The sequence below is a fragment of the Lacerta agilis genome, chromosome 3 (assembly GCF_009819535.1).
Source record: "Lacerta agilis isolate rLacAgi1 chromosome 3, rLacAgi1.pri, whole genome shotgun sequence".
NCBI classification, from domain to species: Eukaryota; Metazoa; Chordata; class Lepidosauria; order Squamata; family Lacertidae; genus Lacerta; species Lacerta agilis.
The window spans coordinates 76,895,942-76,918,641 of record NC_046314.1 but is presented as its reverse complement, the minus strand read 5'-3'; the positions used below and the strand labels follow the sequence as shown (position 1 = coordinate 76,918,641).

Sequence of the window (22,700 nt, the reverse complement as noted above, 5' to 3'; positions counted from 1 at the left end):
TCTAAAGTTTTGAAGAATTTGCTTTTAAATCAATTTACCACTGTCAAGAGCTGTGTAAAAGACTAATTCAAACATCATCCATTAAAAAACCCTATTGTGAACACAATTCAGATTTATTAAAAGCATTTATATACCACTTACTATTTCAAAGATGTCTAAGCAGTATACAGTATATCACTAAAATAAAAACACAACCTAAAACCAGTTAAACAGCAATATAAAAGCATTCAAAAGTGAATAAAGCAGAAATTTGTAAGATTCAAACATGTAAAACAAGGTTCAATCTTAGATGTCAGGGAAAGCCTGGGCAAAAATATGTCTTCACGATACATCTATCTGAAGCAACTGATGGTTGCTGTTTCATGAATAGCAGATGGAAGGGCATTTCACAGTTGAGGAGCAACAGCAGAAAATGCCAATTTTGAAGTCATTGCCCCAAGACATTTTATGGGGTGTGTGGTGCCATGAGAATTTTTTCTCTAGTTGATCTAAATGATCTTAAGGTCTGAAATGGGGAAGGTGGTCTCTTATTCTTGATTAACCTGAAATGTTCGTATGCTCACCTGTTTTACTGTTGTGTTATAATAGTAGTCATTCCTGCCATTAATCTCCCACAAGATATAATTTGCCTCCACAGTCCCAATCATGTTTTCACGCTCATATCTAGAAAGAATAGAAATACAGTGTCACAACTCTGTATAAAGGACAACCCCCCCAAAAAAACAACAACAACCCAACAACACACTAAGGGTATACACTACTGCTTTTCATTCAGCAAAGTGCCAGTTCTACAGTCAGGAGATAGAACTTTGTGGGCCAGAGTTCTTGCCAAGAAGGCAATTTTTAAAAATATGGAACTGGTGGGGAATTGTGGTAATGAAGATAATAGCTGCATTATCACTCTTTTATCTTTCATCTGATTGGGATGGTCAAAGAAAGGGCTTAATGAATACACACACACACACACACACACACACACACACACACACACACACACACATTTTTCATGGATCCAAAGTGTTTAAAAGCTGCTTACAAGAGAACAGTAGGACGAAATGGACGTGCATAATGGGCCTCTATTGGGCAATCAAATAGTGTCAGATCGTACTCCTGCTCCTAGGAGAAAGGTAGGTTAACATAAATCTCTCCTTGCCTTCTATTTGCATCAATAGTATACTTAACATATTTATTTATTCACTTTATTAGTTGCTTGGCATGTAAGGAGTCTCCAAGTGACTTACAAAACTTAAAAGCATAAAGCATGGCAGAGAATCAGAAAGAAGTACCGGTACATTGTATTACAATAAAAGCTATGCAAACGCCACAAACAGCAGTGAAATCTTCAGCAGAAAAATGCCATTACAGTTGTACCTTGGTTTTCAAACGCCTTGGTACTCGGACATTTTGGCTCCCGAACACCGCAAACCTGGAAGTGACTGTTCCAGTTTGCAAATTATTTTTGGAAGCTTAATGTCTGATGGGGCTTCCATGCCTTCTGATTGGCTGCAGGAGCTTCCTGCAGCCAATCAGAAGCCGCACTTTGCTTTCCAACTGTTTTGGAAGTCGAACAGACTTCCAGAATGGATTCCGTTCGACTTCCAAGGTACGACTGTAATAGCAAAACCATCATAATCTGTCAAATGCTTTGGAGGTATGTTTTCACCTGGTGCCAAAAGCAGGACCTTGTTAGGGAAAGTGTTCCACTAGTGGGAGCTATAACTGAAAATTAAATGTGTAGTTCTTACCAAGTATTCCCCCTCTGTTTTGACCCACCGATATATCCTAATGTGAGGAAAAAACAGAGTTATTCGTTGTTGTTGTTGTTGTATTTATACCCCGCCCACCTGGCTGGGTTTCCCCATTCATTCTGGGTGGCTTGCAGCATATATCAGAACATACTAAAACGTCAAACATTAAAATCTTCCCAATACAGGGCTGCCTTTAGATGTCTTCTAAAAGTCAGATAGTGGTTTATTTCCTTAACATCTGAAAGGAGGGTGTTCCACAGGGAGGGCGCCACTGCCAAGAAAGCCCTCGGCCTGGTTCCCTGTATCCTCGCTTCTCGCAGAGAGGGAACCAGCAGCAGAAGACCCTTGGAGGAGGACCTCAGTGTCCAGGGCTGAACAATAAGGGAAGGAAACGCTTCTTCAGGTATATCGGGTCCTCCATTAAAGAGGGCACGTGTTGCGGTGTGACCTGGCCACCTGACCCTGTGTTGTGGGTGGGTAATCCTGGAACCGCCACAACCCCTGAGAGGTGGGTCCCGCGTTTGGGTGCAATCTGGCCAATGGGGTGCCTTGAAGAAGCAACAACGCAGGACCTATATAAACCCATGCGAGGCTTACAAGCTTCCTCTTTGGGGCTATTGCATTGGAACACCCGCCCACCTCTCCCTATATTTAGGGCTTGCACTTGACCTTGCTATGCCGTCATGTGTCGCCTGCTTTTGGGGAAGGGGTACGGTAGGAATTTTCCCCACTTGGCTGATGCCATTTGGGTTTCGCCTGCCGCGTAGCAAATCGTCACAACTTCTAAGGTTGCGGATAGGCTCTGGTTCAGGTGATAGGGGTGGCACGTGACTGTGGCCACACCTATGCAATGACAGGATATTCCGGTAAAGGAATCCAGGGACTCACTGGTTTGGTGTTCCCTGGAAGGGGTTCGGCCTGCGCCCGAGTCCAGGGGACATCAGGGAGGCTGTTTGGTGTTCCCTCCATCAGCTGTCCCTGGTATTCATCCATGGCTGTCCTACGAACGTGGCTCTGGGACAGCGCTGCCTGCATGGGTGCAGGGAGATAGTCGAATCAGAACCTATGCAACCACTCACTTGATTGTAATCAATAAAGTTGTGGCCTAAATTTCTGCCAAAAACCAAGCCAAATATCTGACTCCTGTGTGAATTTATTTCGGGGAAAGGTAAAAGGTCTAAACACGCAAACTGGGCCAAGGCCATTTACGGCTTTAAAGATCAGCACCCACACTTTGACTTCTGCTTGGAAATGCACTGGGAGCCAATGAAGATCATTTAGGACTGGTGCTATATAGTCCCAGCGGCCACTCCCAATCACCAGTCTAGCTGCCACATTCTGGATTAATTATATTTTCCGGGTCACCTTCAAAGGTAGCCCCACATAGAGTGCATTGCAGCAGTCCAAGCGGGAGATAACCAGAGCATGTACCACTCTGGCAAGAAAGTGCGTAGGCAGGTAGGGTCTCAGCCGGTGTACCAGGTGGAGTTGGTAGACAGCCGCCCTGGACACAGAATTGACCTGCACCTCCATGGACAGCTGTGAGTCCAAAATGACTCCCAGGCTGCACACCTGCTCATTCAGGGGCACAGTTACCCCATTCAGGTCCAGGGAGTTCCCCACACCTGCAGGCACCATCCCCCCAAAAAGTACTTCCGTCTTGTCAGGATTCAACCTCAATCCGTTAGCCGCCATCCATCCTCCAAGTGCCTGCAGACACTCACAGAGGACCTTCACTGCCTTCACTGGTTCAGATTTGAAGGGGAGATAGAACTGGGTTATCATCCGCAAACTGGTGAACGCCCAGCCCAAACCCCCTGATGATCTCTCCCAGCAGCTTCATATATATATTATTGCCCAGTGTGTGATTAGGTCTCACACTTTAAATTTTAGAATCACAACTGCTCCACCATTTGCCTCCTCATCTTTCAGTACTAAATAGCTGTGGACTCCATTGCAATTCCTGAATGCTCAGTCCTCAAAAGGAAGAAGTGAAATGAGAAAATCAGCAGTAAAAATTTAGCAGATTGAAGATGAGAAGGGAAACAGAGCCACGCTGGCTTAGCTGACAAACCAGCAACTTCCAGCAACTTCTCTCCTTGCTCCCCACCCTCCATTTCAGCTGCTCATTATAAGGAGTTTTGTAACTAAGAACTACTAGCTCCTGATTTTTCTTCCCCATCCTCCTCCATCCCAATTCCTTTCCCTTTTGTGTCATGGCCTTTAGATTATAAACCCAAGAGCAGGGTACTTTATGACTGATCTTTGTAAACCACCCTGGAAGCCTTTTTTTCACTAGAGAATAATTTAAAAATCCAACAAACAAACAAGCAAGCTATGGAACATGGCTGAGAACAGGCATCCTATAAAATAAAATTGAATTAATTTTTAAAATGGCTTTTTCTCTATTGTTTATCATTAAACTTGTAAAATGCTTTTCCTCCATAAAGGTCTTCCCACAGAAGGAAAATTCTTCAATCTCAGAAAGCCTATCAAAACAATAGTGTTTTCATCAACCACTTAAAAATTTCCATTTTATGTCCTTATGTCCATTGAGTGGGAGATCCTAAATACAGTGGTGCCTCGCAAGACGAAATTAATTCGTTCCGCAAGACTTTTCGTCTTGCGGAAATTTCGTCTTGCGAGGCACCGTTTCCCATAGGAACGCATTAAAATTTAATTAATGCGTTCCTATGGGGAAAAAAGTCCGGGGGCCCCTTCCGACCGTCACCGGAGCCTCGCCGCGCCGTGTTTTAAAGCTACAGGGAGCGAACAGCAGCACTGCTGTTCGCTCCTTGCAGCTTTAAAACGTGGCGCGATGAGGCTCCGGTGGGGAGAGGCGGCGTCGGATCGCGCACGGCCATCCAAAATGGCGGCGCGATCCCACTCCGCCCCCCCGCGCACCGGAGCCTCGCCGTGCCGTGTTTTAAAGCTGCAGGGAGCGAACAGAAGCATTGCTGTTCGCTCCCTGAAGCTTTAAAACGCGGCGCGATGAGGCTCCGGTGCGCGGGGGGCGGCGTCGGATCGCGCACGGCCATCCAAAATGGCGGCACGATCCCACTCCGCCCCCCCCGCGCACCGGAGCCTCGTCGCGCCGTGTTTTAAAGCTGCAGGGAGCCAACAGCAGCACTCCTGTTCGCTCCCTCCAGCTTTAAAACGCGGTGCCGCGCCATTACAGGGAGCTGTAAAGGCTTACCTTTTTCTCCGGTCGGGAGGGGTGTTGTGCATCGCATCCATCTTGCATCCAAGATGGATGCGATGCACCACACCCCTCCCGACCGGAGAAAAAGGTAAGCCTTTACAGCTCCCTGTAATGGCGCGGCACCGCGTTTTAAAGCTGCAGGGAGCGAACAGGAGTGCTGCTGTTGGCTCCCTGCAGCTTTAAAACACGGCGCGACGAGGCTCCGGTGCGCGGGGGGGGCGGAGTGGGATCGCGCCGCCATTTTGGATGGCCGTGCGCGATCCGACGCCGCCCCCCCGCGCACCGGATCCGCGTCGCGCAGCGTTTTAAAGCTGCAAGGAGCGAACAGCAACACTCCCTGCAGCTTTAAAACATGGCGGGGCGAGGCTCCGGTGCTTACAGTGGTACCTCGCCAGACGAATTCGTCTTGCGAAAAAGAGCCATAGACGAATTCGTCTCGCGAGTCAACTAAAAACTCGCAAAACCCTTTCGTTTTGCGAGTTTTTCGTTGTGCGAGGCATTCGTCTTGCGGGGTACCACTGTACAGGTAGCAACCAGAGAGAACGCCCTGCTTTTAGTTGAAGAAACACTGGCATCGAAAGTCGTATCTCTCCATTTGATCTGTGACTATGGGGCTTACTTGAGAAAAGAAATATTCCCTCAGGTATCTGAGACTCAGGGCTATTTAAGTACAAAATTAGCACCTTGCATTTAGGTTGGGAACTAACTGCTGAGTATTGGTTTTGTAGAATCTCTGTAGTTGGCTCCAGATAAAAGGCAAGTCCAGATTAGTCAAGGGCAATTTCAGGAGCAATGCAGTTGATGCATCTAATAAAACGGTCAGGCAGGACTGATGACTAAGGAAGACTCCTGATAATGACTACCATACCCTCCAACATTTCTCTGTTGAAAATAGGGATGTCCCATTCCATAACGGCAATTTTGCTATTTATATCCCACACATCTTATTGGGTTGCCCCAACACCCTGGGCAGCTTCCAACATATAAAAAAACATAATACTGTAAAACATTAAACATTTAAAAAACTTCCCTATACAGTACAGGATTGCCTTCAGACAGCTCGGAGGTTGGATAAGTCCATACCCTCCAAAATTTCTATTATTATTATTATTATTATTATTATTATTATTATTATTATTTATACCCCGCCCTCCCCTCCCAGGGCTGGGCTCAGAGCAGCTAACACCAAATATAAATTACAATAAAACGTAATAGGGAAAAAAAGTTAATTAAAATACGGCTTAAAATACATCTTAAAATGCAGCCTCATTTTAGTAGTGGCCCATAAATCAAGACCATAAAGGGAGGAAACATCAGATATTCACCCGAGCCAGCTATCCATGCCGGTCTTACATGGGCCAGCAAAAAAGCCAAGGGAAAATGTATATACCAAATCCCATATAAGGGGTCAGAGTGAGTCTAAGCTGAAGGGCAGGCGGAACAGCTCTGTCTTTCAGGCGCTGCGGAAAGATGTCAAATCCCGCAGAGCCCTAGTCTCTTGTGACAGAGCGTTTCACCAAGTCAGGGCCAGTGCTGAAAAGGCCCTGGCCCTAGTTGAGACCAATCTAACCTCCTTGAAGCTTGGGACCTGTAAAGTGTTGTTATTTATGGACCTTAAGGTCCTCCACGGGGCATATCAGGAGAGGCGGTCCCATAGGTACAAGGGTCCTAGGCCACAATGAAAATAGGGACACCCTAAGGAAAAGTGGGACATTCTGGGATCAAATCAGAAACCAGGATGGCTTCTGTAAATCAGGGATGTCCCTGGAAAATAGGGACACTTGGAGGGGCTGGACTACTTCAACTAGCAAGGCAGAAAATGGCCAGCATGGGTTTGGTACTGATGCAGAAATATTAGCACTGCTTTATTTACACAAGTTTCTATATTTCATAAGAATATCTATCCCACTGTTTCTTGAGTTGTCCTATTTACAGTGACTGAAGACACACATAAAATAGCTTATTCCCAAAACTTGTTTTGCACAACTCAATTCAAAACTGAAATCTTAACATTCAACAGTAAAAAAAAGAATTGGAAAGATGGCTTTATTTGCCTTTGATGTGGAACATGTACAGTAAAAGTGGAGTGTTTAATGAATAATTATACTGTATAAGTCTTGACAACATATATATTGATTCATGGTTCTTGTCATATCTGCCTATGATATACCTATGCAGCTACTGTCTTTAAGTTTTGTTTTCTATTGATGTGTTACCATAGTTTTGTTACAGCTTATGGCCAATAAAATAACATATATTTACCTTATTTACTTTCCATTTAGCAAAAGGATATGGTGGAGTATCAATTTAGTAAAAGACTTAGTAGCAAGCCCACTATTGGTTTTGGGACAGACTAAATGGGTTTGCCAGCAAAGTTAAAATACTGCCTGCTTGGATGATCTTTTGGAGGGAGGAAATGTACCGGTATATCTGGATTCACTATGTCAGTCTCAGAGATAACCAGCACTATCAGAGTTGGCAGCTCTGATGTATGACAGCATAAAAAACACCAAAAATTGATGCCTGTACTCTACCACCTACAGAACACTTAAATAAACTGGAATAGCAGTTGAAAACAATCTATTTCCATCCATATTTTGTATGAAGTTTCTTACGCGGGTATTTTGAATGTAAAAGTTTGATTGCTACAATTTGTGGGTCTGTGGACACAAAAAAGAGAAATACAATTATATAAAGATATTTATGATTAAATGATAGTTTGAAAATATAGCACAGAATTTATTATGGTCCTTCTACATTTTATTTATTATTAATATTCTTATTATTTCATTTATATATAGATGAATGCCAAAATAGGGTTCTAAAAGGTTTACGAGGTATAAAAACCAATTACACAAACATTAAAATATAAACATCCATAATTAAAATACACAATAAAACAATCCAATTAAAATAACACAGCAATTTAAACAGAGGACTCTGGTCAACAGTTCGAGAATGCCTACATAGAAGCATCTTCTGAAGCAGGAAGAATATCAGTACAAATGCAGTTTCTTGAATTTTAGTAATGAGTGTACAGTAGGCCTGTAACTTACACAGGGGTAACATTCCAAGGGTTTGCATGCAAAGGCAGGAAGACCCCTGAAACTGCCACCACATGACTAACCCTATCTTACTGACAGTGGCAGAGAAAGAGGGGTGCGGGGTGTGTGGTCTGCCCCAGGTGTCATCACTGGGTGTGTGTGACAAAATTTTTTTTTGTATGTTTTAAATTGGGCTCACAATTTTTTTTAGGAGTGACGTGGTAGCTTAGGCACCTGCAGGTTCCACGCTGCCTCAAACGGCAGTGTGGGACTTGTGTCTGCCTACTACCTCTCCCTCAGCCATCCTACAGCTGAGGGGGAGATGGCGGAGAGGCACCAAGCGTCAGAAAGGCTCGCCCCGCCCTGCCCCCATGGGCGCAGATCACCCCACCCCCAACTGCAGGACACCCCCCACACACACACCAGGCACTGTTTCCTGGGCTCTGGGAAGCATGTGTGAGACCTCTGGAAGGCTGTGGGAGCCTCCAATGAAATCTTGCAGGGCTGTCCAAAATCCTGGGAGCCTCCCACTGCCTTCCAGAGGCCTTGCATGACTTTCCCAGACCCCAATAAGAAAGGTGAAGTGCTTAAAAACTGTCCCTGCAGCAGGAAAATCCACCTCAAAAGGCCTAGGATTAATATGAAGGAACTTTAAGTTATAAGAATTTGCTAAAAGTTAGTATCAATAGATCTTACTCTCACAAGCTGTGGTGACAGTCACTGGCTTAGATGACTCTTAAAGAGACAAGTTTATGAAAGATAAGTCAATCAACAGCTAAGAGCTGAGAGAGCTAACTTGAACCCCCAAGTTTGGAAGCATGGTGCCACTGAACAGCCTTCTCAGAGGGAATACTATTGCTTTCATTTCCCACTGTGGATTTCTGGGAGCAGGATGCTGCGGCTAGATCGACCTTGTTGGTCCTGGTACATAAGTGTTCCTTGTGTTCACAGACAGGTTTGTTTATCTCACTCATCTGCCCCAAAACAGGGTTTCTGAGGTGGCTATAAATCATAGTGAAGCGCAATTAATAAACAAGATAAGACCAGTTATACAATACAGTCAACATCAAAGAAAACCCTGCAGCAACCAATCTGACTATAGTATCTATATTTTATTTTATTTTATTTTATTTTATTTTATTTTATTTTATTTGCAATGTAGAACATGGAGGAAGAAGGACAAACTAGCATTGTTACTTGCTTTTCAATAACCAGGTGTCGAAATACAGGACAACCAACTTTTATGTGCGCTACCTGAAAAGAAGCACATTCTAGTAAGCTGACAGTTTCTGCCATCACACACAATGGCCAAAATATCAGTGGGGAAAAATAATTTCTGTTGAAACCCACACCACTGTAATGGCAGTCTGTGTGGGGGGGGGGGAGGGAGAGGGAGAGGGAGAGAGACGGCACAGATCTAGGTTTAAAAGCTGACATTTGAAAGCCAATTTTTGTGATTTACATGCATGCAGTATTAAAATATATGTAACAAATAAAATAAGGCATTTTTAATGTGCATTCCAATGCACAACATGGCTACAGAAAAGCACTTAAGTCCCACTGATCACATACTTAACTATCTCCTAAAGAAATCAATGTATAACTTTGGTTAAATTGTGCCTCATTTGGAGGTGTTAAGCAGTTCAGTCTCCCAGAAACTACTTACTCTTGGTAGAAAGCAAATTCATAAAATACTCTGGCTGCAACCCTTAGTATAATTACTTTGGATTAAGTCTCACTGATCACTTCATTTCCAAGAATATGGGGTTAGGCTTGTCTTTAACTAATTTTTCTAACTTTTATTGCAGTTAATGGGCCTAAATTAGTTATGGCTATTAATTTCAATGGGTCTACACTGAGTTAAAGTTAAATATAAGACTGAGCCTGGAAAACTGAAACATCTTAAACCTACAATAGCAGGCTGTATCTCTTACAGATTTCTAATTCAAAAACTGAACTGAATGAGGGTGATCAAATCAAGTGATAAGAGATTGAATCAATTTTTGGAAGGGCTCATTAATGTATTGCTGAGAAAATTATGTGGTGTCATCGCTGCTCAAGAAAGTGCTTGAAAGAGTAAATTCACCCTAACTTTAAATCTCTGTGCTTGAATGGCCATTCTAACTTTAGGCCAGGCTCCAATCTCTCTCTTGGGGGAAATTTTATTGAACAGGTGACTGTGGTGCAGTTTCAGATATCCATGTCTGAAATAATTTATGAATAACTTGACATTTATTATGAATAGTATTGACATAACTATTATCTTTTCTATTTTATGATTGCCCCATTATGTTATGAATGTATGTTATATGGTAAACCATTCTGAAGCTTTTGGACAAAAGGCTGTATAAAAATGTTTCAACAAACAATCACACACACACACTGGTTAAGGAGAGTCCTTCTCAACCCTTTATCATATGATGACAATATTTTTAGACTGACGGTGATTCCAGATGGGCAGTTTATTGAGCATTCGTCTTGATTTTTTTTGGCACGTAATTTATGAAGAGGTTATATGACACTGCCATTTAGCAGTTGGTATCTTGCGTAATTTTTCATCACTTATCTTACCATAAAAAGTCAAAAAGGGGAAAGTTAACAAAAATTGCACTGGTGAGTGTATGCTAACAACCACTAGATGGCAATGTCATATAATGTCACAACCACGAAAAGTGTGAACAAATCAGGATAAACTCAATAAGCTCAATAAACCTGAAAACAGTGAGTATTTTTTATTGTTTTGGTGGACAATCTCTGAAAGTCACAACATCTTGATTTTATTGGACTTCTCAGTGGTTTTTATCCCTGATATCGTTAAAGTATCAGATATTATACTGCTAGTGATTGTCCAAGGCAAATACTTGAGATGGTTTTAATTTTACCTCTCAATATGTACCCAGATAGCAGAGAAAGAACTGTGTCTTCTGGGGCTCTTTTTATTTGGTAATGTTTGTTATTTAATATTTATGCAAAACTGCTGGGAGAGAGAATGTGGAATTTTAGTTTGAAATCTTTAATATAATAGTGCACGGCCCGCCTCCAGCCAGTGGCGAAAAAAGCCGCTGAAAGAGGGGGCTTTCCCCCTTTCAGCGGCTTTTTTCGCCGCTCCGCTCCCTGCCCGCTGTGCTCCCCCCCTCACTGGCCCAACCCCTCTCCTTTCCCCGGGATGGCTCCGCTCACGGAGCGTAGCGGGAGAGGGGCGGGCCAACTGGCCCGGGCGGAGGCATCGTTCCGTGCGCATGCGTCATGACGTCATGCGCACAGAGCGACGCCCCACCCCCATGGGTGCCGCTTGGCTTGCCGCCCCCGGCAGCCCAGCGGCTAGCTACGCCCCTGCTTCTGTCAAGTTTGGCAACAGCTGGGGCACCATGATGGCAGAAGTGGTGGAGGGAGGGCAGCAATTCCCATTTAAACTCAGGCAGCGAAACAGGATGGGCCGCCCAGGGGGTGGGGAATAAAAAGTATCTTTAACAAAATGTGTGGAATGAACCTGTGTTCTGTTCAATCAGCCATCCTGTACCTCACAAAACTTTATTCCATCCCTCCTCTCACCGGGAATGTCTGTAATACTCCTACTTCAAATATGTGTCTCTGTCCTTATTGGGGTTTTTTTGGGGGGGGAGGGTCCCCTTAGGATTTCCCCTCTAATGTTGTTTTTTTATTTCGGCAAACCATGTGGTCCTCCATGCCAACTTCATCTTCATTTGATATAAAGTCAGACATTAAAGATATCAGGTATTTTTTTAAAAAATGAAAGTTTATGCAACAGTGTATTTGTTAGTGCTTAAGGTACTATGGTATTCAGTTGTTTTCATCCTTTAAAAAAAAGAAAGATTAGCATCTCATGCTAAAAACTTACCTTGTTGGGAGTCATACATGTTCTTCCAGTGAGGGATGGTTCCACTTCAATTGTCATAACACCCGTTGAACTAATTCTACAAGAAAGTATCAGCCATAAAACAGGTATATTTAAGACACTTAAAATTAATCCTTAATATAATTAATACTTATATGTTCCTTTCACAATTGATATTTATTTCATTATTGGTTCCCAAAATTCAAATCCACAAGCTTCAGTCTTATACTTGAGATTCTGGCTGGGGGCTTCAGGATCTGGTGGAAGCACCGCAATACTGGCAGAATTTAACATATATTGCTGGCATGACCAATGTGCCAATGGAACTCCCACAATCTGCCAACAGAGCACTCTGTCAGCAGAGCTGTTCCACAAGCAAAGATACACTGGCAAAGCAGCCAAAACAGGATAGAGATGATGAAAATGAGAGTGGAAGCATGGCTACCCATTGCAACATGGTGCACAGACACGGCTGGGGGTATGCTAAGGGCCCACACAAATCTGGTGATGGTGTTTACTGTCAGTGTGGCCACTTGTATTTGTCATTCATTTGACCTTTGAACTAAAAACCCCTCTGCATAAGAATTGTTGTTTCTACATATTGATTTCCTATCTGAAATAATGACCTCAAGCTTTTATAGTAACATCCCAAAAGGGATCCAGTGCTAAGCAACTGGATGAGGGTATCAAGATTTTTAGATCCCGTGCTAGGTTTGTGCCCAACTTGGGAATCTATGTGTCAAATTTTGGTTCTTTGTGGGTAAAACTTGGTTCATTTAAGAACTTCAGACTTATGGGTGAGGCCTTCAAGCAAGAGATAACAGTTTCTGACCCTTAGTTACTTGCTAGAAGGCCCAAGATATACTGCATCTGCTTATTTTGTACAAGTATCCCAAGGACAGAAATTGTCATTTAGTAACTAAAGTTACATTATCCCACTGTGCTGTCATAGGGCTCTATCATCCAACCTAAGTTCTGGAAATTTGCAGCTAAGTAGCCCCAGGTGGCACTGTGGGTCAGAAGGTCGACGGTTTGAATCCCTGCGACGGGGTGAACTCCCATTGCTTGGTCCCAGCTCCTGCCCACCTAGCAGTTCGAAAGCACGTCAAAGTGCAAGTAGATAAATAGGGACCACTCCAGCGGGAAGGTAAACGGCATTTCCATGCGCTGCTCTGGTTCGCCAGAAGCGGCTTTGTCATGCTGGCCACATGACCATAGCTGTCAAGTTTCAAATTTGAAAATAAGGGATCAGCACCCTCACCTGTCCCGGGGACAGTCTACGATTCTCAGGGACAGTCCACGCCGCGGTAATCCCCCCCCCAAGCTACAAATTAATTTACACCAGGAAAGAGCTCTCAGGAAAGAGAAATGAGGGCAGAGAAAAGAAAGCACTTATTCACGCAGCACATGGTTAACCTCTGGAACTCCCTGCCACAGGGAGCAGCGATGGCCACCAACTTGGATGGCTTTAGAAAAGGATTAGGCAAATTCATGCAGGAGGAGAGGACACTGCAACCAGGTCCCATTTGTAAAAGAATAAAAACAAAACGATAATAACCTCAAGGAACAATTGTGTGCCATCCCAAAGCTTGCCTCCTGCATTTACCAAAAGAAGTTTAATTTCCTCCCCAATCCGTTTTAGAAATTAAGAAAAGTTAAGAGAACAGCATCTCTTAGAGGTGACATAGGTATTCCAGAGAGGAATTCAATTGCCCACTCGGCCACGAAAATCCCCGGAAGGCTGTTGGCCAGTCACTATCTCTCAGCCTACCGTACCTAAAAATAGTGTTGTATGGATAAAAGGGGGCACATGAGAACCATGCTTTTGAACTCCTGAACAATAACAAAATATGGCTCTGAGGTTTCAAAAGCAACTTAAAAAACCCAAACCAGAAGCTTGTTTGTTACAACAAATGAGGAGCAGGAGTAAGACTGGGTGGGGAGGAGAGGCAGAGAGAGCGAGAGATTGATGGTGGGGGAGATGTTTAAGAGAGGAGAGACGAAAAAAGAATATTTTTTTAAAATTGGCACTGATCGAGGGAGGACCTCCAGGGTCTTTCAAGCGGTTCCCCCCCCCCTCGCACACCCCGCTTTTCTTCTGAAAGGCGTTCCGAATGATTGGAAAGTAATCACTGTGTCAGTTTCACCTTTTCTCATGCAAAATGAGTGTCGCAGGGAAGGCGGATCCTAGGCTGTGTGTGGTGTGTGTGTGTGTGCGCGCGCATGTGTGTGTGTGTGTGTGTGAGAGAGAGAGAGAATCCTGGGCTGTAAACGCCTCCTCCAAACACAGCTACTGCAAACCCCAGGAGTTACTCTTCTGAGAGAGAGAGAGAGAGAGAGAGAGAGAGAGAGCTTTTATGCACGCATCTCTGCGCCCCGCCGACCTCTTGCTTTGGGTGGAAGGGGAAAAAAATCCGACCCAGGGCCGGTGTGCGTGTATTGCGGAAGGAGGTTTGGTGCACTCCCCCCACCCCGCCAACCCCCTCTCCTCGCCACAGTGCTTCAGAGCTCGCCTTCTAGTTGCAATCGGATCTGCCTCCTCCCCACCTCTCGTCGGCTTGCAAGGGCTGCCTCCTGGGGGAAGGAGGGAGGGGGAACGAGCGAGCAAGCAAAAAGTGTGGAGAGGTGAGATTGTCCGAGGCACAAATCGGAGAGACTGGAGGGAGAGGAGCTGCTTCCTTGAAAATCGGGAATTTTAAGGGATTTCAGCACTCTGGGAGAGCAGCGGGAAACAGCTTAGAATAAGGGAGTTTCCTGCGAAAAACGGGAGACTTGACAGCTATGCATATGACCCAGAAGCTGACTGTGGACAAACGCCTGCTCCCTCAGAGTTGGACACGACTGGACCTGATGGTCAGGGGTCCCTTTACCTTTACCTTTTAGCCTTGTGATTGGCTGCAAAATAGGATAACAGAAAAAAAAAATATAAAAGCTATCTACCTTGTAGTATTCCTTGCCCCAAATTAGCCCTTTTGCTAGTCTCCTGTTTATCCCCATCTTGTATTCTGAGATTTGGTTGCTGAACTGACTTGTCAAGCCACATCTCTTTGCAAAGCCAGAGCGTGGTGATGAAGTATCTTAGCTTAGGCTGTCCGATTTTTTTTGTTTTTTTTAGTGTATTTTCCATTATGTTTCTAAATTCTTAATTGACCTTCTCCTAAAAGATTTTCTTCCTATTTAGTAACAGGGTTCTTACCATGGTATTATTTTATTATTCTTAAACATATATGTTCTATATTTTACTGTGGTTATTTGGAAAACTGCCTTGGTGTAAACCAGTGCCTTAGATCTCTTTGATACTCCCTGGAACCTCACGGGGATCCCACAGAGCTACAGGCATCTCCTGGGCCTGAAGGAAAGGAATTTTAACAGGAGCGGTGGCAGCATACAATTTGGGGGATTTGGCTGGTCACTGAACCCTATAATCTTTGCATAGTGGCATCAGATGGAGATTAACTATTCAGAGATATGTGCCCTAGCTGAGATACAATTAATTTGGAATTTCTTGAACGTTGTCTGGGCAATAAATGTTTGGGGTAAATCATTATAGACAAAGTAAGTGAACTAATACAATCTGTGTTTATGTGGTGAGGACAACACCATTCATTTAGCACCTTTTCCCTTCTCTTGTTTGTACACCAGAAAAAACGGTCAGTAAACTTTCTTTAAAAAATGAGTCTAAGATTGTCTAAAGCTTCCTCAAATATTAGATTTCCAAAGTTGCAAATGCAAATAGTTTTAGGCTTTGGATCTTATGCTAGAGCCCAGTTTGCCTAAATAGAAATGGTTTTAAATTGGTGTCCTGGAGAAATACTTTTAAATTACGTATGATGCCAAGGAAAAACAAAATTCTGCCTTAATAAGTTACATAATTCTGGTATGCAATTTCCCCAGAGTTTTCACATTGTAAACTATGGCTTGGATCCAAAGAATGTGAAACTAGTTCTTGGAGCCTAGGCAGACTTTATATCAGCTTCCCCATGCCATGTGGCAGATTGTGTTTCAAACTGAGACAATTTTTTAAAAAAACAGGCTGTGATGTGTCACGGAAGAAGCAAGCTGTTCAAAGAGTTTAGTTTTATTAAAAATAAATAAATCTTGCATTAGTGCGAGCCTCTTGCTTTAGGGGGCATGCATACAGGCAAATGTACTAATCTTCACAAAAAGGAAAGAGAATAGTCGGACTCAGATTTATGGGCAGATACTAGAAAAGATTATAAAGAAATCAATCTGTAAGCATCTTGATAACAACTGCAGTGATTAATAGAAGCCAACATGAATCTGTCAAGAATAAATCCTGCCAGACTAATAAACTCATTTTCAAAAGTTAGGTTACTAGATTATGGATTTTGGAAATGCTGTGATTTTTATCTTACTTTCAGAAAAGCATATGACAAAGGTATCCATATTATTTTGGTTACTAAACTGGTTAAGTGTGGACAAGTGCTCATCAATTGTTCCTCATCAACCCGGAGAGAGACTTTGAATGTGCTGCTGCAGGGCTCTAGTCTGGGCCTGGTTTTCTTCAACATTTTTAGTAGTTATATAGATGAAAGGAAGGAGTGAATCATGAAATTTGCCAATGGCACAAAACTCAGAATTGCTACCTAACATCTTAGAATGACCTTGATAGAATGGAAAGCTGGTTCAAAAATAGCAAAATGAAACTCAAGAGACATATGCAAATATCTGCATTTTGGCAATACATTTTAAAATGTACAGGGAGAAAAAGAAGACAGATAAATTGTTTCTAGAGTACTTCGCTGTTGTAAAGAATCTGCTGTTTTCACAGCCACCACACACTGGCATGACATCTTCACTGAGCTTCTTTACCATGATCTCAATGCCTCATTCCTGATCAGTCACCTCCAGTTCCAGACCCCATTAGCATATATGTGAAATTCACTGAGTTTGGAGAGCTGTTTTCCAGAGCTCTCTGCAAGCTCGTTTTGTTTTAATGACTCAGAACAATTTTGTATCATTATCAGTCTTAGCCACCTCACTGCTTAGTTCTAACTTTAGTTCGTTTATGAACAAGTTAAAAAGCACAGGTGCCAATACTAATCCTTGTGGGACTCCACTTCCTACTTCTTTCCATTCAGAGAACTGTTGCTCTTCCTCTATTATGTACTGAGCCACAGCAAGGCTCTTCGTTTCAGCCTACAACTTAGAATAGAAAAATGTCTGTGCATTACCCCCAGCACAAGATTTTTTGTTTGAATTGGAACATTGTGGTTCTATGCTAGGGATCATTGGGAAAGGAATTAAAAATAAAGCTGCCAGTATCAAAATGGCATTATATGAATCTATAGTGTGACAGCATTTGCATTACTGTGTACAGTTCTGGATGCTTCTTGGTGAGCAACTCCCCTTTGAAGAAAGTTTGCAACGTTTGGGACATTTTAGTTTAGAGAAGACGCAAGTTAGAGGTGACACGATAGAAGTTTAAAAAATGATGCATGGCATGATAAAGTGGATAGGGAAAAGTTTTTCTTCCTCTCCATTACACTACAACTTGTGGGCATCCACTGAAGCTAAATGTTGGAAGATTCAGGATGGATAAAATAAATTACTTCTTCACACACCACCACATAGTTAATTTATGGAACTTGCTTCCACAGGAAGCAGACATGGCCACCAGCTTGGATGGCTTTACAAGAGGATTAGACAAGCTCATGGAAGAGAGGGCTATTGATGGCTACTGGCTATGCTTTGCCTCTACAGTCAGAGGCAGCAGAACACCAGTTGCTGAAAAGCCACAGGAGGGTAGAGTGGTGTTATGCTTGAATCCTGCTTACTGGTTTCCCACAGGCACTTGTCCGGCCATTGTGACAACAGGATGGTGGATTAGATGGGCCGTTGGCCTGATCCAGCAGGTTCTTCTTGTGGTCATGTTCTGAGCAGATGAAAGGGAGGCCTAAACTCCAGTGGCCCCTGTCAGAATTGGACTATAATAGCAGCATTACAACCACATCATATTTAAAGTCCTTGTGGAAAATAGAGAGGGCAGTTAGGAACTGAGCTGTAAAGGACAACTTAGGATGCAGCTGCTGAATGCACTTTACTCAGAGAACAGCTTGTGAATATTATTGTGGTTAACCAAACACCTTTAACTGAATTTGTGGGAACTGCTACTTATATGGCTGGCACAATAATAAATTGCACTGGGAAGCTGGGTCTGTAGCCCATATTGATATTTTGATATGTGTAATTTTGAACCATCCATTGTTGAAATAGATACATTGAAAAAAGATATTGTGCTTGATTTACCTCGTTTGAGAGTATTGATTGATGATTTGAAAATGCAATGTGTGGTTAAACATGCCAAAGCTCTCATCATGGTAAAAAATGGAGATCTTAAAGAAAAATGGTGGTCCGTCTCAGAAGGGTACTTGGACTAAACCCATGGCCCCATTTGTAAAACCAAGAATAGATAGGATCCCCAAATTAACAGCTCCCAGAAGGCTTCCCATGATGGAACGTGGTCTTTGGGATTAAAAAGAAGTTCCCCAGCCCTGAGCTAGTTCCAATAAGTGTTCAGTGTGCTATTGACTCTTCTGCTAACCATTTTCATATTTTAACTATCATTATACTTACATTGCCTCTTCATAATCGTCCTCGCTTGAATAATCATGGTCATGATAAAGTGTTACAGTCTTTAAGATATAATAAACAACAACAATAATGAATAGTTAGTCTTAAAATACCATATATTTAAGGGCTACAGGCAGGTAACATTACTCATTATATCAGAATAAAACAGGATACTAAAAGTTAAAAGAACTTCAAATTATATAAAATATAAACTCCACTTTATCCTAGACATCTGAATCCCTGTAATGTAAGTAAGGTTATATGGAATATTACATCTTTTAGAATATTAATGTACAACTTTTTATGTATTTAGTGAATCATAGACCTTGATTATATTAGTTCTTATTTAGTTAGTTATTTAAAATATTACAGTGGTACCTCGGTTTAAGAACAGTCCAGTTTAAGAAGGATTTGGTTTACAAACTTGGCAAAACCAGAAATAGTGTCTTGGTTTGAGAACTTTACCTTGGTCTAAGAACGGAATCTGAAAGGTGGAAGGGCACTGGTGGCAGGAGGCCTCATTAGGGAAAGCATGCCTAGAAACATGCCAGTAGCCTTGCATGTGTCTGTAGCCAGTAATGTGTCTGAACCAGACAGCCTGACCCAAGAAAGAAACAAACAGGAAGAAAAATGCAATATTCTCCTACCTGATTCTTAGTACAAATTCCACGTGCTATTTCATATTGAATAGAGCTATTTTGCTTCAGCAAGTGTGACCTGTAGATTGTAACTTCTGAAGACAATCCCACATTTTCCAGAAAGACAATCTGGGTCCAAAAGGTCATATTTGTTCCCATATCCAGATAGTAAGAATTTGCTTCCATATTGTGCTGAAATGATATATACGGACAGACCTCTGCTAAAGAATATGTGGCACTAAGTACTTCAGTTTTCAGTGGATAAGCCTTGAAATATATATGAGAACCATTGTTTATGAGCAAATAGAAGTCACCATGCGCATTCACATATACGGCAAAGTCTCTGGTTTCAGTTTCCCAAGCACTGAGCCTTATAACATCTTTCATATTAAACTTTAAGAAAAACATGGCATTATTTTTCATTTTGATCACAGTGTTTCCAGCACTGCCTATAAAAAGGGGAAAAAACAGATAGAGCTTAATATAACATCTGGTTTATGTATATAATTATATTACTATTATCAATAAAACTACAATTATTTCTTATCCTTTCAGTAATAGTGGTTGATTGTTTTAACAAACATTTGTCCTTAGTACAAATTTGCCTTGCATTGTGGCAAAAATTATCTATAGAAAATGTATACTTGTGATTCCAAAACATTATTTATTTCTTAATTTTTTTAATAGTGTCTTTCATTTCCAAGGTGATTTCTGGGGCACATTGTTTTAAATTAAAATTGGGAACACACATTATTCTTCCTTTCAAAAGGCCACATTTTCTTCTCTCATATCCAACAACACTGCACAAACATCCTGTTCAACTGTAGGATGCCCAATTAATGCTACTTCCTGGCAGCCACCCTCCCAGCATGCAGACAAACTAGGGTTCAGGGATGAATGTGAGTCTGAGCTACCGTACACTGCAGCCGCTGCCAGAGAAACCTGGGGCATTGTTATTCCCTTACTTAGGATAATGTCACTACATACATCTGGTAGCTAAATTTTGCAAGGCACACATCACCACACCTTATATTCATTTCAGGGATACAAGCTCCTGAAAACATACTAGTGACCCTTGCAGAATTTTGGAAAGAATTGAGGTACACAGTCCAGAAGTTGGTATATGAAGTTAGGTTAGCTAGGATCACTCCTCCTGTATGAAGTGCTAGGTGGGGAGAGATCTTGGAATGTATGTCTACCCTAAGATGATATACCACATTAATTATGTGCATGCAGGTGTGTAATTGATTACAGTGGTACCTTGGGTTACAGACACTTCAGGTTACAGACTTCGCTAACCCGGAAGTAGTACCTTGAGTTGAGAACTTTACCTCAGGATGAGAATGGAAATCACGTGGCGGAGGCGCAGCAGCAGCAGCGGGAGGCCCTATTAGCTAAAGTGGTACCTCAGGTTAAGAACGGTTTCAGGTTAAGAACAGACCTCCGGAACGAATTAAGTTCTTAACCCGAGGTACCACTGTAGTATGTTCTTTCTCACAAGTTTGAACTGCCCTCCACTAATGTTTGTGATACTTTCTTATAATTTAACAGTTATACTATCTTATTATGAATAACAGTAATAAATGTGTTATAATTCATAATTTCAAACAAATGCTACGCCAAAGAAAAAATGATCCGCAAAGAATACATCTGTGTTTAGGAGTTAACATTCACTTTTTCTTTTTGTAATTGTTATCCAGCTTCCTGAAATCTAGAAACTTGTGTCCTTTCACCCACCAAATATGAAACAATGATACGGCACGAATACAACTGAAAACTGAATTCACACATTAGAACTTTGTTTACAATGGACTCAAAAAGTAGTAATCTGAAAATTATAGTATCAGCCCCTAGGCAGGCATGTCCAAAGTCCGTTTTGGGGGCCTAATCTGGCTCGGTTGGTTGGTTTAATCCGGCCCCTGTGGCAGTTTATTTCCTGGGGTAAAATCCTAAAAAAAGGTCAACAACTTTGGTCGGCCCTTTACTTCATCAAATCTGGCCCTCTTTGAAAAAAGTTTGGCCACCATTGCAGGATGTATCCAACTGCCATAGCTGTGTCATCCTCCTGGGCAGCTTTTTACTATAAAAAACACCTGCATATCTAGTGACATACAGGTACACACACACCGCATTTACGTGTTCAATTCACACATGACTGCATATGTGTGGCCCTGGAAACTCAGATATGGGGGGGGGAGACCTGATGAGCCTCAGCAAAGCCTCACTGAGCCTCTGACTCATGAGGAGACCCTTGCCAGAGCCTGAAGGGAACACCCTCTTTGGGCTTCGGAGAGGGTCTCCTCATGAGCCGGAGGTGCAACAGGGCTTTGCTGAAGCTCCTGGCTAACAGCTGTAATGCAGGAAAGTGCCTGCTGCTAGTGCACTTTCCCACGCATCAGCTGTTAGCTGGAAAGCCTAGCTGTGCTTCGGGGAAGCAGGGCTTGGTTGACCAGCTCAACTGATGTGCGGGGAAAAAGCTTCCTTGTGCATCAGCTGTGCAAGACCCACTGTCTCTTTGGCTCCTGGGAGCTGGAGGGGCAGCAGGTCTTCAACGACAGGCTCAGCAGACGTGGGGACACTTCTTCCCTGCGAGTCAGAGGGACTTTGCTGAGTAGACAGGCAACTCTCAATTTTATGCAATTTCACAGACATGCACGGCGGTTCAGAACATAAACCCTGTGTAAATGGGGAGTCACCAGGTGTACTTTCAAACACTGTGCATTTATGGCTTAGGTTACAAACTACAATTGCCAAAATCAACTAAAATAACAACAATTTCCATTAGTAATTGATATTAAAATATACTATACTTAACCAATAACAACTTGATGAATAACTGTTCCTAATGCTGTTGCTGATAATTCCGCGCCTGTATCAGCTTCTTTAATATATCCGGTGACTTTGCTTCCTTTGTAAGAATAAAAAATCTTGTCACTGTACCACAGCAGCATGGATGATGACGCTGCAAACACAACTTCCATATGCATAGGGTCACTTGTAGGTGCAGGCAGGGAAAAATCTCTCAAGAACCAGTGGGCATCGTCTTCATTATATCCGGCCACATACAATTGTGTGGAGGTGCTGCATCCAGTACAAGCCAGTAAGACTGAAATTTCAGAAGGGATTGAATCATAGCAAGCACTTATTACAGCTAAAGTAACATGGTCTTTGAATCCTATTACACTCCTTAAGACATCTACTTCCATGACTAGAAGAAACATATCAGTTATATTTCTTGATGGGTACTGGAGGAATAGTTCTGTTTTTGTCCACAGGACTGCATCACTTAAATCTGATTCCTGCACCATGGGCGTTGGATAAAATAGAGAGAAGCGGTGGGAGAGATAAATAATAAAATTCAGACACTGAGTCGGACACAACTGAACGACTGAACAACAATAACTTTATCATAAACATTATCAATACATTCACTGAAAAATGCCATATTTTTCTGTCTATAAGACGCCCCCATGTACAAGAGCCCCCCTATTTTTGGGGACTCAATTTTAAGCAAATTAGGGGAGATGGCCCAAAGTTGTTGAGCTTCTCTCCCCTCCCACACAGCTGCAGGCAGGAAACACTCCCTAGATCGTTTCCTGTGTGCAGGTGCAGCAGCAT

General features: G+C 42.5%; 1 protein-coding gene across 1 annotated transcript in view; it reads right to left on the bottom strand.

The window, feature by feature from the left end:
* Positions 1–22,390, bottom strand: part of CATSPERE (catsper channel auxiliary subunit epsilon) — a 31,105-nt gene extending 8,715 nt beyond the window's left edge. The window contains exons 1-6 of the mRNA XM_033145437.1: positions 21,898–22,390; positions 19,092–19,531; positions 18,448–18,506; positions 11,854–11,929; positions 1,037–1,116; positions 564–663 (exon numbers count right to left, since the gene is read on the bottom strand). Coding sequence (XP_033001328.1) covers positions 564–663; positions 1,037–1,116; positions 11,854–11,929; positions 18,448–18,506; positions 19,092–19,531; positions 21,898–22,390 — 1,248 coding nt within the window. The remainder of the gene's footprint in view (positions 1–563; positions 664–1,036; positions 1,117–11,853; positions 11,930–18,447; positions 18,507–19,091; positions 19,532–21,897) is intronic.
* Between the last annotated feature and the right edge of the window lie 310 nt (positions 22,391–22,700).